At 43.3% G+C, this 14,264-nt stretch overlaps 1 protein-coding gene across 2 annotated transcripts in view; it reads left to right on the forward strand.

The window, feature by feature from the left end:
* Ccdc3 (coiled-coil domain containing 3) overlaps window positions 1–9,489 on the forward strand; it is a 106,755-nt gene extending 97,266 nt beyond the window's left edge. The window contains exons 3-4 of one of the 2 annotated variants that reach the window (XM_040755518.1): window positions 1,805–1,920; window positions 7,414–7,551. In XM_040755518.1, the coding sequence (XP_040611452.1) occupies window positions 1,805–1,920; window positions 7,414–7,528 (231 nt within the window). In that variant the 3' untranslated portion in view covers window positions 7,529–7,551. Of the gene's footprint in view, window positions 1–1,804; window positions 1,921–7,413 lie in introns of both variants that reach the window. The other variant, XM_005081240.4, reaches the window with a different exon arrangement.
* Window positions 9,490–14,264: the final 4,775 nt, after the last annotated feature.

Here is a 14,264-nt window from a genome sequence, read left to right on the forward strand (position 1 = left end):
GTCTGAACTGTGTTTGACCATGCAGCCACCCCATGAGATAAGAATTCTGGGGCCTCCTTGTGGTAAACACTTCACAATGTATTTATATGAACAAAAAACATTGTTCTAATGTCACTGTAACTTCCATAGCTAGTAGGCCTGTGCCTCTTCTGACAGAGAATTCACCCACGGAAGCCCAGACTCTCGTTCTTAGCAATTCAGCATTCAAGTCCTGGCCATTTGAGGGTTTGTCCCCTTCTTTATTCCCAGCCACTTCTGCTGCCTAGCTCATGGTAGGGCTGGCCATAGGTCCTATCTTCCTCAGCATGATCCTGAATGGTTTGATCTCTGTTGCTGGGATAAACACTATGCCCCAAAGTAACTTAATGGAGGAAAGGGTTTATTTCAGCTCATACTTCCAGATTATAGTTCACCGTTGAGGGAAATCAGGGCAGAAGTCAATGCAGGAACCATGGAGGGATGCTGCTTACTTGTTCACTCATGCTCAACTAGCGTTCTTATGCAGACCAAGCCCCTTAGGGAGGCCTGGGGATGGTGCCTCCCATGGTGGGCTAGACCCTCCTATATCAAAATAATCCTTCACAGACATGGCCAGAAGCCAATATGATCTGGCCAGTTCCTCAATGGAAGGCTCCTTCAGAAGACTTGTATTATGTCAAGTTGCTGCTGAAGCTGAATAGAATACTGAGTCTTATGCAATCTAGCATCTTCTACCTAAAACACTCTTTTCTTATTTTCAACATGCTCTGCTTCTATAGGGTTTGACATGAGAATATACAAAATAATCCAGCCAAGTAAGACAGGGAGGGATCAGAAAAAGAATTCACTAATATGAGTAATTCTAAAAGCCAACTCCAGATATAATCAGAATAAATGGTCAAAATTAAACTTATTCTTGAGAATCAAGGACTCACAGGAATGCTAGTGGACCCCTTTTGACATTCAAAAGATCATTTTCTTGGTTGCTCATGTTCAAACATTGAACTTATTTCTGTTTCTACTTGCAACTTTTCCTTCCATTATTCATTAAGTACTTACTATGTGCTAGGCACCGAATACAAAGATCTTATCCTCAAGGAGTTCAAGGCCTAGAACAGAGTCAGATGAACTAGAAGAGAATGGTGCAGTGCACTTAGGGAAACAAAGAGGGATTTCTGAGCTCTGCCTGGAGGAATCAACAAGGCTTCATGGAGGTGGGGACTCTGAAAGATGACTTGGGGAATTCAAAGACTGTCAAAGACTTTTTTCAATCGTACAAAGACGGGAGACAGGGCCAGTAGAGGTTTTCTACCTCCATTTTAAAAGAATCCTCCCCTAAGATCATGGATGAGGTGTTAAAAAGGCAAGCTATTTGTCTTGTTACTTTTGGATAGTCCTTTTGTTTTTTTATACTTCAGAAAGTACATGTTGTCTTGTCCTTGTAGGTGGTTATTTAAATTGAAAGCAGCTGTGAAGAAAAGAACTCTCAGGGTACATTTTTTAAAATGCCCACTAGCATGAAATAGTCACTATTTTTGTTTAGCTAGATACAAAGCTTACCAGTATGCTGCCAAGTAACTCAGGAAAACTTTTTACCCCTCACACTGCCCAGGCACAGAATGGCAAGTGTTTTGTTTTTTTTTTTTTCTGGAGAGAAAAAAAGAAAGAGGTGACTTGGGGAGGGAAAGAGAGAAGAAAGGAGGGTGGAAATGGGGAAGAGAGGGAAGGAGAGGGAAGAAGAAAAAAATGAAAGAAAGCTGAACAATTATGGAAAAGGTGGGTGATTCTAGACTGTAATATGAATACATTTTCTTAACCTCTCAAGATCTTGACTGTGAAACCTCATAGAACCGGAGCTTCCTGGGGGAGAGGCAACCAATCAGGAAGACACCCAGCCAAGGCCAGACAAGGGACACGCCTGTGCTTGTCCTGCCAGTTGAGGTGGGTGACCTGAATGGCCATGATAGGATCACGTGGTCAAGGATGTATCAGCAGCAATCCTATCATCTGCTCCTCAGTCTGTGGTTATAAGGAGAAGGGGTCCCTGCCTAGTTAGTGGGGGCCGTGTAATACTCCCTACATTGGTTTCCATTGGCGTGCTCAATGAAAAGCTTATCCAGATCAATATCTGCAAAATACTCATGATAAAATTCTAGTGGAAAAATTAGAATAGCCAGTTTAATGACAGCATGGTTCCAATTTTGTTTAAAATCTTCCTGTACTTACCTAGACCCATAAACCCAACCCTATAAATACATTCAGTAAAATGTCAACAGTGACTTTCTCTATATGCAATCACACATAGTTTAAAATTTCTATCTTTTTGATCCTTTGTGTGTGAATATATATGTATACATGTTCGTGTGAGGGAGGCATGTGCACATGTGTGTACATATGTGTGGTCAGAGGTCAACATTCGATGCCTTTCTCAGTTATTCTCCATCTTACTATATTTTATGTATTTCTTACATTTGTGTAATGTGTTCATGTGCAGTGTACACACCATAGTGCACATGTAGAGGTCAGAGGATAACTTGCAGAAGTCATTTCTCTGCTTCTACCAGGCAGGTCCTGGAGATTAAACTCAGGTTGTCTGATTTTTGGTGGTGGTGCCTTTACCTTCAGAGCCATCTGGCTGGCCCCACACATTTTTTGAGACAGGATCTCTTGGTGAGACCTGGGCCTTGCCAATTAGACTAGGCTAGCTGGCTAGCAAGACTCAGAGATGACCCTACCTCTATTTCTTCAGTGACAAACTTATAAGTTGGCACCTCTACCCCTAGGTTTTTACTTGGTGTCTGGGAAGCCAAAGTCCAGCCCTCATGTTTGAGTGGTGCCAACTAAACCATTTGCTATTTATCTTTTTAAAAGATGATCTACAATCAGCTCATTGCTTCTTTTAGCTTTAGAATGTGACATCTTAAAAGATAAGGAATCCTGGGTACCTCAGCCTAACTTGATAAGCATAAGAAAGCAGTCTCTATCTCATGGAAGCTTGCCCATTTGCCCAGAATTAGGCATCATCTCAGCCATATGGAAACTTCCAGATAATATTTTGCTGCAGGAATGATGGAGGTGCTTAGGCATCCAGAGTATCATTTCCCCAGGTGGTTTGGGGGAAGTGCAAGGGTTCTGCAAGGATGAGCTGGGGAATCTGTGGCTCCAGGGCTCCTCCCTGAGATCCTTCTTTTCAGTTCTTCAAAGAGAATGTGCAGTACCTGCTGCAGCCCGGCCAGCCTTTCCTCTCTGCAGCTCAGATTACAGAAAAATACCTCAAAGCTAAATGAATAAATGCCATGTCTTGGCTTTTTTTCCAGTAAATTTTAAGAGTTTGATTTCATTTGGAAAGCTTTTATCAAAGAGGAGTTTTTTTTAAAAAGAAACATGCATTTGAAAAGCATAGCTCTCCTCTAGGAGTTCTCACTTTTTAATTGAATGTGTGTGTGTGTGTGTGTGTGTGTGTGTGTGTGTGTTGTGTGTGTAAGAGGAGGATGGTGGCCAGGATATAGAATACCCTCTTTTGGTTTTTATGGGCAACAGCTTCATTATCTCATAGTATTGTCTTGATGCCCATGGCATCTTTGCTGAAGAGAAGAGACCTGTGTGATACTAGTCTTGAGTTATGATTTTGCTACTGGCAACACTGGACAAGTTCTGTGAGTTCCTTGATGTCTTTCTTAGCTCCTATCAGGGGAAGGAGAAGCTGTGAGGACCACAGTGATGCATCTTGCTTTGCAGTTTATCATTTCTATCTTCATGATATACCACTTCCCCAGACACATCTTGGGGTCTCTTGGTCTCATCTTGGTTTCTTTAGGTCATTATTAAGGCATCTGTGGCTGGCTGTGTTAATTTTTGCTAGAGTTGTAGCTCTTCTTGCCCTGGATTCTCCAGAATATGGAGTTCATTCAGGAATGCCTACTAGGAATGTTGGTGGTCTAGGAAAAGTCATGGTGATTGTTCATGCCCCTATCCTTTCAACTCCTTTATGATGTGGTAGTCAAGCACACACTAATGGATTTCATTTAAATGGAAAGGCTTGGGCTGCTTGCTTTAGTTTATTACTTATTATTCTTTCATTCTGTTCTCAACGAATCTACCATAACTCATACATAGACCATGATATAAGGAGAGTGAGTAGAAAGTGCTTATTCTAGCTACTGAACATACGGAATTCTAAAATACATAGTTCTTACTTACTCATACATATATGATAGAAATAATGAGTTCCTGGAGGAGGTTTCCTCTACTCATTTTCTCATCTGTGTGTGTGTGTGTGTGTGTGTGTGTGTGTGTGTGTGTGTGTGTGTGTGTGTGTGTCAGGGGGAGAGGGTGTTACTCATTTTGGCCAGAAGAGGGCAGTACTGCATATGTGGGTCTCCCTGCAGCCATGACATTCCAGAAGCCCAAAACTATTAAATGACAAGTAATTTTGGAACACTGGCTCAATTCCTTTTGTTCACACGTTCCAAATTGTCAGGTAACAAGAATCCCAAAGGCCAATGTTGAGTTAGGTCTTGAAGAATTTGTGATATGCCGAGGGCACTCAAGTTCATTATCCCATGTATGAATAACTAACTATAGGAGAGTATTGTCTAGGTAGCAACATAAAAGTGAGTCCACATAAGGCTTATGATCTGGTGTCACATGCTTAGACTCCCAGCACTCAAGCACCAAGGCAGGAGATCAAGAATTCAAGGCTAGCCTGGGCTACACTGTAAGTTTGAAGCCAGCTTGCATTACATGAGACATCTTTAAAAAAGTCTGAGAGAGCTGTGGGAGAATGGCACTCTAGTAGAAGAGAGACCACAGCACAGACTTTGAGATGAGAAAAATGTGCTGGAGGAAGAGCCAGGAGTCAACATGTTTGTGATGCACAAATTGGAGATGTGTCTGTGGGTCTGACCATGGCTACTGGCTGCCAATGAACTATTACTATGCACTAGGCACGAGTCTGAGAACTGTCTGGCTAAAACTCATTAAATCTCCCCACCCTGTGGTTAATCTTATGTTACACACGAGGAAACTGTATGTGGCCAGTCAGGCTTTCTGAAAGGGGGACTTGAGCAGAGAGGAGCATTCCAGAGAATTTTCAGAGACTGCTCCTGGCTTTAGAGGTATACCTGGGGACAGACAGGCAGGAGAAAATGGAGGACCAGGCAAAAGGTGAAACTGATTGTAATTCCAACTTCCCTGGGACTCTAATCTAGCTCAAGGGGCACTGTGAAGCTGAGATGTCCCTTTAGAGATGATTCAAGACAGGATGAGGGCCCCTGCATTTCCTGATCCTGTGTCATGCCTAGTCACTAACAAAACATCCAGCAAAGGGGAGGCAAACCAGGGCAGGTTCCAGAAAAATCAACAGAGGAGTGTCTACTTGTGATACTCCCAAGAAGCTGGGAACTGACTGCCAGTCCCAAAGCTAGCATGGCTGGTGCAGCTCAGTCCACCACACTGAGTTCAAGAAGCTTGCCCAATGTGGGAGCATTTAGAAGCAGAAAAGGCAAGGTGAGAAACTAGGGCATCCGGCCTTAAGACTGCATTTACTTGTACTGCAGTGCAGGTGGCTGGGGCCGGATGAACACAGTCCCTCCCCTCTCAGCATGTAAAGGACATTGGTCCTAGGCCCTTCCTCAGATTCCAAAATCTGCAGATGCTCAAGTCCCTTATGTATAATGTACAGTGGCACTGTAGTTATTTGCATATGACCACCTCTGGATTGTGTAGAATACCTAACACAATGGGCATGAACAGTTGCTATACTGCATTGGTTTCTGAGTGACAGCAGGTAAACAATCTTTACATGCCCCAGTGCAGATGCACATACAAAGGCCTCCTTACAAAGGTCACAAATGAAGCTAGGGTAGCATACCTTAAATGACAGGTGTTAGAGGCAGACTCAGGCTCTGAGAGATGGTATCAGGCTACAGCTGTGGAAGACTATACCCCATTCATGTGAATTCAGGGTAGTGCTTAGTATATGGCAAATGAAATTTTGATTTGGGGAACTTTTGTTTTTGTTTTTTTCTACTTTGATACGTGGCTGGTTGAATCTGATGAGGACTATTTCTAAGCAGAGGACAGCAATGTACAAACTTTGGGGAATAGCACAGCTCTTGGTAATGGAGAACAGGTAGAGGCAGATAGCTCATAGTGGTGAAAAGACATCTTACCTCCTTGTAAGAGTGAAATTTAGGTTACAGCACAAGACTCAAGAAGTACACAGAAAGAAAAATGTCAACCTCCACACACTCTGGTCCCCTCTGCTCCCAGGATGCAACCAATTTCACCAGTTTCTTGTGTATTCCCCCAGAGAGAGCATACACATGTGTCAGCACAGGTACACGTGGACATCACATCCCACGGCCTTTATATCACATCTCCACGTCATTCCGCACTGTTCTTTCTATGTTAACACCATGGCTTAGACGTGCTTCAGTGATGTTCCTATGGAGCTACATTATCCCCTTAGAGACAAGATATAAAGCTTTTCCATCACAAAATGATGTGCTTTCCTGTTATTTTTATGACACTGGGAGTCAAACTGAGTATCTATCTTGTGCTTGTAGACAAGTCTCTACCACTAAGCTGCACTCACTACTATACTTTTGAACCAGATCTCCTTTGATGGACATTCAAAGATGTTTTAACCCTTAAAAACTTTTATTTTGTTCTGCATTTTTTAAAAATGTGTTTGAGAAAAAGTCTCTTGTGCAGCCTAGTTTTGCCTCAAACTGATGGCAACCCTCTGTTTCAGCCTCCCAAATGCTGGGGACACAGTCTTGCATTACTCTGCCCAGCTCTTTTTAAATAACAAATGATGGGATATGGCTCAGTGGCCAAGCACATGTTTAGCATGTTCTCCTATCATTGGTTTTGATCCTCAACACCCCTCAAATGAAGCAAATAACAAACAATGCTGGAATGTGTTTGTATACTTGGCAGTTTGCACATGAGACTGCATTTCAGTGAGATGAAGTCTCAGAATTACTAGACCAAAGGAAACACAGTTTTTATTTTGACAGAGTCCAACTGCTCTTCATGGGTGTCTACACATTGTCCAGTAGAGTAGTCCGGTTGCCCCTAGTCCTGACTCAGTTAATATGTGAAAGGATGGGTGTTCTGCAGCTTGACGCCAGAACACTGGCCGATATGCCCGAGGCCCTCAGTCTAGTCCTTACCATCTGTCAATCTGTAGAAAACATTAACCTGCCATGACTTTATACTGCCCTTATCTTCACCAGCAAGGTTAAACGCTTGCTTGTGTATTCAAGAGACAATCACGGCTCCTCCCCAGTGCACTACTCCCATATCCTTGTGTATACGCCAACCGGAATGATAGGAAGTTCCTTCCTGCCGCCAGTGACAACTACTTAGAACTATTTAAATGCAGAGACTCACCTGCCTCTCCCTCTGCGCTGTTTCTGCCTCCAGCTCATGTGCTCCTCGGTGCAGAAGGCCCTGTTTGAGGAAGAGGACCACGTCAAGAAGCTGCAGCAGAAGGTGGCCACCCTGGAGAAGCGCAACAGGCAGCTCCGTGAGCGGGTGAAGAAGGTCAAGAGGTCTCTGAGGCAGGCGCGGAAGAACAGCCGCCACCTGGAGCTGGTTAACCAAAAACTCAACGAGAAGCTGGTGGGCGGAGGTGCTCAGCAGTACATTAACGCCCTGAGCCGGGAGTCCGCGCGCGCCCCCTACCTGCACGGGTAGCAGGTGCACGTGGATGCAGGCCTGACTTGCCTGTCCCCGCAGACTGAGAGAATAAACGTGGGTTCTGTACACGCACTTATTTCAAACATTGTAGGAGACACCCGTTGGGCATTTGGTAGAGTCTAACTGGGTAAAATGGCAAGTCTTACTTTCTTTTCCATTGGGTGCTGGCCTTACTCGGCTTCAGACCCTATGTGTGGCATGCTCTTTTTCTGTTCTGGTGCCACACAAATAGCTTAGAGCCCGGAGGCAGTAGAATCCCCGAGTTCTGGGCCATCTTGGGTCTGACCCTCAGCTTCTAGAGAGTCTCTTCATTGTAGAGAGAACATTCTAGAAGATAACACGGGACTCCGCTTTTATTTCAGAAGACAGTCTGTGAATCCCAGAAACCAGAGCTGGCACAAGCATGTATTCTGATGAGCTACAGTTGTAGAGAACATTCTGGAATGTTCTGCTGCTTTTGCTCATGGTTTTAGACGCAGGGTGCCTACATGCAAATGTGTAGGTACCCGTACTCCAGGTAGCATTTCCCTCACAGCCGAAGTTCATTAAGACTTAAGGAGTTCATCACAGGATAACTGAGCAGGGAGCTGAGGCAGCTGGTAATTGGTAAAGATAAATCACACCAGTTTTCCAGCCCCAGATCCCCAGGGCTGACGTGATACCTACAGGTTGTTTTACTCTAAAGAGCAGTTACTTTTGTGGACACACCATGTTTCATGATGTCGGGACTCAAACTAGTGTCTAGTGCTTGCCAGGCAAGTCTCTACCATTGAGCTCTACCTTCAGCCCTACTATGCTTTTAACCAGATTTCCTTTGATGGACATTTAAGGATGTTTTCAACCCTTGTTTCCAAATTGGAATTTAGCCCTGACATCACTGTGGAGTCTTAACTTGGTTTGCTCTGGCTGCTAAGCCTTTGAGTTTAAGGTCAGTGACCCCAAAACACTGAGACTGTTTACTCTGCAAATGCATCTCCCTGCCTGGTGGAACTTAGTAAGGGCCATGTTCCCATACAGGCTCCTAAAGGGTGTTGTCCAGGTACTCCAACCCAAGCTTCTACATAAGCCCCAAGCCCTATCTGGAAACACATACATGCTCTCTGCCCAGGTTCACCACAAAAGGTCTGTAGATCCCCTGGTAGAAATACTTGCACAATAGTGCACTTTCCTTTAAACAGTTCTTTAACAAAAAGTTTTCTTTGCAAAGACAACTTCAAGGAAGTTCCATAAGAGCGCTCTGACTGTCCTTACCACAGCCAAGACTGACCATGACTCAGCTGTGTTATTCGGAAGTCAGCAGAGTGGCTGCTGCTTCATCTCTCCTGCTGATGGACCTCCGGACCAAATGCCCTTCCATGTTGTCCCACCAACAGAAAGAATGCTTTGGCTGTACAATGTCAATCATGCAAAGTCTACTCCGTTCACATGAGGCTGATAAAATGGCCATTACTGTCACACTGCTACCTTTCTGCTTTTAGGAAGTCCGGGCAACTCTATGAGAAGTATCTTGTATCATATGAGTATTGTGCCTTTGGCTGGACTGGGCATGATGGGAACTTCTGTTCTGGGACCAATATTCCTCCACCCTCACCCCTTAGCCCCTTGAGCAGTGCTATTCATAATTTGCTACATAGGAGTGCCTTCTCGTTAACTCTCCTGGGGGAACATTTAATTAAAGCAGTTTTGTTACCTCCCAAGAGAATAACAAGCTTAGAGGTGACAGAGCCAGGACTCAGAGAACTGTGGAAGCCAAGATGTACTGTGTTCTGTTTTTCCAATAAACACGAGCAGTGATTCCAACAGCAGTGAAACAATGAGCATGTCTTTGGATCCAGGAGGTTTCATGATTTCCAGCTTCAGCCTGGAAAAGTGATTTCAAGCCTTTGGGGAGACATCTGGGAGTGACCCTGGGACTGTTCAAGCCTGGTCTCCTGTCATTCCCTGATGGATGTGACCTGAGTCTCCCTCCCTCTGGGTTCCCATCACTCAGCACACCTGTGCTCCTGCTCTGCTGGTCACAGGGGACAGGAGGTATTATTAATCAGTATCTTCAGATGTGCACCGATGTCTTGCTAAAGGAGACTTCCCCAGGTCCCATAATCTTCTGCCTTGTCGTCTTTCCACAGCCCTTGCCACCTGTTATGCATCTGAGTGAAATGTTTAATATTCCATAAAAAGATGACTCCAAGCATCACTCAGAACATGCCACACTTTCTCCAGTCTGTTGTGGTACCTTCTGTGAAATGCAGGCTACTGTCTCATTTCCCTTCAAGGTACCAGAAGACCAAGTGACTTCCAAAATCACACAGTAAGCAAGAAGCAGATAAACTTTCAAATCTTCAAATGACAGTCCCACTGGCCACGTGTGGACAGCAGTGAGCGTGGGAACGAGGCTTTGTTAGCTCTAAAGTATGTTGAGGGACAGCGTCTTTGGTGGCTTTTATATTTTAGGACACTGCCTCTGCTGGACCGTTTACTCCCCTTTAAAACACCTGTTTTAAATATCAGCTATATTACACATTATGACCCTCATCTGGTAGAAGTTACTGGAATTCTTGCATCTGGAACACCATACTTATTTAGCTTTGAAGAGACAGATCACAACCTCAAATCACAATAACATTCAATCAAATGGCAGAATCAACAACAACTCATAGTCTATGAGGATTTTTTTGTTGTCTTTTTTTAGTTTTTTTTTTTTTTACCAAAATCAAGTTCCCTAACTGCTATGGTGGCACACACCTGTAATCCAACACTTGGGAGGCAGAAGCAGGAGACTCATAGGTTTGAGGACAGCCTGGGCTGTGTAGCAAGACCCTGACCCACTTAAAAACACCAAAGCACCCCAGTACTAGGCTCTTTCTCACAGATTATCTCATTTAATGTTCTTAATAATTTTTAAAGGAGAAAGCTCAATTCCTAGTCTCCATCAGGAATCCAAGGCTTCAATAAATAAACGGCCCAAGGAGCACAACTGTGCGGGCGATCAAACAAACACACAATTCTACCTTCGATTCACTCTGTACCTGCTCATCTGTAAATGGGACAACCATGTCTCCTGCCCCAAGATTAGCAGGAGGACTGGGACTGACATCAGATGTGCAACACAGCTCTGACACTTGTTGAATCCCTTCCTATTCCTCCTTCTTTCTATTATCAACATTTACCAGAAAGTTTCAGTGTGTGTCACAATAAGGAAGTCTATCAGACAAGAGGAAAAGTGAGGGAGAGGTGACTGAAGCCAATCATAGTATATGATGCACATGTACATATGTGCTGCACATGTACATATGTGCTGCACATGCATATGAAAGCCACAAGTCAGTAATTTTGTAGATGAACATGACATAATCAACTCTGTTGGAAACAGACTATTTGGTAGGATTGCTTATAATTTTCTTATTGACCCCCATATGAATCTTTGGACCTTTTTCTATCTACCATAAATCTTTTGCTTTTTCAAAACTTTCTAAGCACCTCCCTTTTTTCCACACACAGTAGTTGGCTGTTCCTCCGAATTATAAAGAAAATGCAACCCGTTACCAGTGTGTTCCCTCAATTCTCTCACCTCCACTCACACTATGTGGGTTTGCTGGCCTCCTCTTCTCCCACCACCAAGGGGAGACCTGCTTCTACTGCTCCATGCAGGATTTGTAAGATTTCCTTTCCCTGTAATGACATCATATGTGCTGGAAACACTCTCAGATTCACGTGTTCAAGGCAGGACTTTTGGGAGTTAATTAGGAGTTAAAGAGATGAGAGTGCCCTCCTATGATGTTATTAGCAGCTATACAGGAAGAGAGGCGCCTGAACAGGTACTATTGATCACTCAGTCTATCATGTTATGATGGCCACTAGATAAAAAGCACCATGCCCTTAGGCTTTCTAGTCTCTAGATCATGTGACAAATAGTCCCCTAATAATGAATCACCACCTCAGTTATTTTGTTATAGCAACAGAAAACAGACTAAAACATCTGATTCCAATATGCTCTTCTTTAAACATAGGTCTTTGTCATTGGGGACTCTTGTCCTTACCTTCCAAGCATTCCCAGACCTATTCACACCATGACAAAAGCCAGAAAGAAACATGGCAGCCCCAAGCACATCAGTGGTCCATGATGGCCCTGATACTCCTTGAAACTGGTATCCTGGTTCTGGCCTTTAATCCCTAGTGGAAACTCTGAATATCTATATAAGCGATGACTTCTACCTTCTACTTCTCAGGACCTCCTCAGCCTGTGAGGACTGGGTTTTAGTCCAGGCTACTGTTCTCAGGCAGCAGATGGCCAAAACTGCATGCCCCCACATTTATCTCCCACATTTATGAACCAACCAAAACAAAACAAAACAAAAAACACTTGACTTGATTAAAAACTTATCACCACCAAGACTTTCTTCTTCCTTTTTCACACTGTCTTCCTAACTTCCTGACCACTGTGAAATGACTATACTAGCTTTCTCCAACCAATACTTAAACTTACAAATTCTAATGACAACAAAACTGCCATTAATAAATATATATGTAGTTATGCAAGTGGTTTCTATTAGAACCTTCTTCGGTACTGGAAATAGTGGAAGCTGTTAGCTCTTAGAATGCAGTTAATATCAGGGGTTGGAGGGGTGGCTCAGCAGTTATAAGCACTGGTTGATCTTTCAGAGGATCTGAGTTCAGTTCCCAACACCCCACAGCAGTTCACAATCATCTGTAGCTCCAGTTCTGTGGGATATGGGACTCTCTTTTGGCTTTCATGGGCACTACATACATATAGTGCATAGACATACATGCAAGAAAAACTCCCATACAGATAAAAAAATCAATAAATCTTCAAAAAGTTATTAGTGTTACTGAATAGCTAAGTTTTACTTAAGACTCATTAACTAAAATTTTGTTTTCTCTTATTTTTATATAAGATCTGGAGCACATTTCCTTTTGAAAGTCTTGAGTACTGGCACCCCTGGGAAGCTGAGAAGTAGGCATCCTCTGATCTTTCACTCAGAGATACCTGTGGGAAATCCTCCTTATGGCACAGAAAACACATAGTGTATTGAACTTCAAGAGACAAAGTGAACATATTAGCTGTAAAGGGAATCAGAGCCAAATAAGTTATCCAAATGTGTGGTCAGTTGTGGGGTTGCACAGACAAAAAGATGCTCCAACTAGTAAACATTGAACTGATCCCTATAACTAACATCAATTAATCTAGGTGTGGTCCTGCGGTAGTTAATATGCATGGAGTTCCAGGATCATCCTCAATGCCACAAAAGAAGGTTTTAGAATCAATAATGATGTTTGTGCAACATTGTGAAAATGAACCAAGACTCACTTAATTATATACTCAACAAAAAGAAAGTAACCCCCTCATTCCTCCTGCCATCTCTCCCTCTGTATTTGTCATTTTCCTTATTGCTGTCCTAAAATACTTGACAAAAGCAGTTGAAAGGAGTACAGACTTATTGTGGCTCAAGTTTGGGGTACAGCCCCACCATGCCAGGGAGGGCATGGCATCAGGAACCTGAGGCACTGGTCACACTGCATCCACAGTTGGGAGGCAGAGTGATGACTGTTGTGCACCACACACTTTCTCCTTTTTATTTATCTCAGACCCCTAGCCCACAGAATGCTACCACCCACAGGTGGGGGCTCTCTTTCCACACCAACTAACCTAATGTAAAAACTCCCTTACAGACACAACCAGAGGTGTGTTGCTACCTAGCTTCTAAATCTAAATAAGCTGACAATCAAGACTAGCCATTTCACCCTCAATATTCTTCCTCACCCTAAGCCATATCCCATGCAATTCTCCCAGAACCCAATGTCTTTGACTATATCATATATTTTCTTTCCTTTGGCCTCTCTTTGTCCATCACTGAGAAAAATCCCATTTATGTTTAAAACTGTCTCAAGTACATGATTCTTAATCTCCATAGCAACAGTTATAGTTCCTTCCATTTTTACAGTTTTGAGATAAGTAGTTATTGAGAAGTCTTGGGATAGTCTAGCTAAGCCATTTGGAAGGTTTTACTAAATATAATTTTTGAAATGTAGTAAAGGGTACAATATAAATGGTTAAGATGGCAAGTTTTGTGAGTTCCCAATACAGTAGAAGTAAACATATTTGCACCATTGTGCAAGAAGTAAACATCACAGAAACCTTGATGGGAGAAGCCTTTCTTCACCCATCGTCTGCTGGTGGAATCTGTTCCTGCTTACTCTATAGCCCTATGATATTTGAGGGACACTCCTATTGTCTAGAATTGAGCACCTGGCAAATTCACCATTGAATCCTCACTGGTTAACATAACACAACACAACACAACACAACACAACACAACATTATTAATGCCTGGGGAGAAAAGAACCAAGCAATGGAGGCAGCATTCTGTGCTGAGCTTCTGTTCCTTAGAACAATAGAGAGAGTCAGGGAAGGAGACCCTAATGACTTCCTTTGTTTCTTGAGAAGCCAGACCCTTGAGTAACCAGGTCCTAGGCACAGAGATCTACAAGCAGGGCAAGAACACACTCAGCCCACCTCTTTCTACGTGGGAGTCAGAGTCGCCTAACCATTGTTAAAT

The sequence above is a fragment of the Mesocricetus auratus genome, unplaced genomic scaffold, assembly GCF_017639785.1.
Source record: "Mesocricetus auratus isolate SY011 unplaced genomic scaffold, BCM_Maur_2.0 Super-Scaffold_100013, whole genome shotgun sequence".
Classification (NCBI taxonomy): domain Eukaryota; kingdom Metazoa; phylum Chordata; class Mammalia; order Rodentia; family Cricetidae; genus Mesocricetus; species Mesocricetus auratus.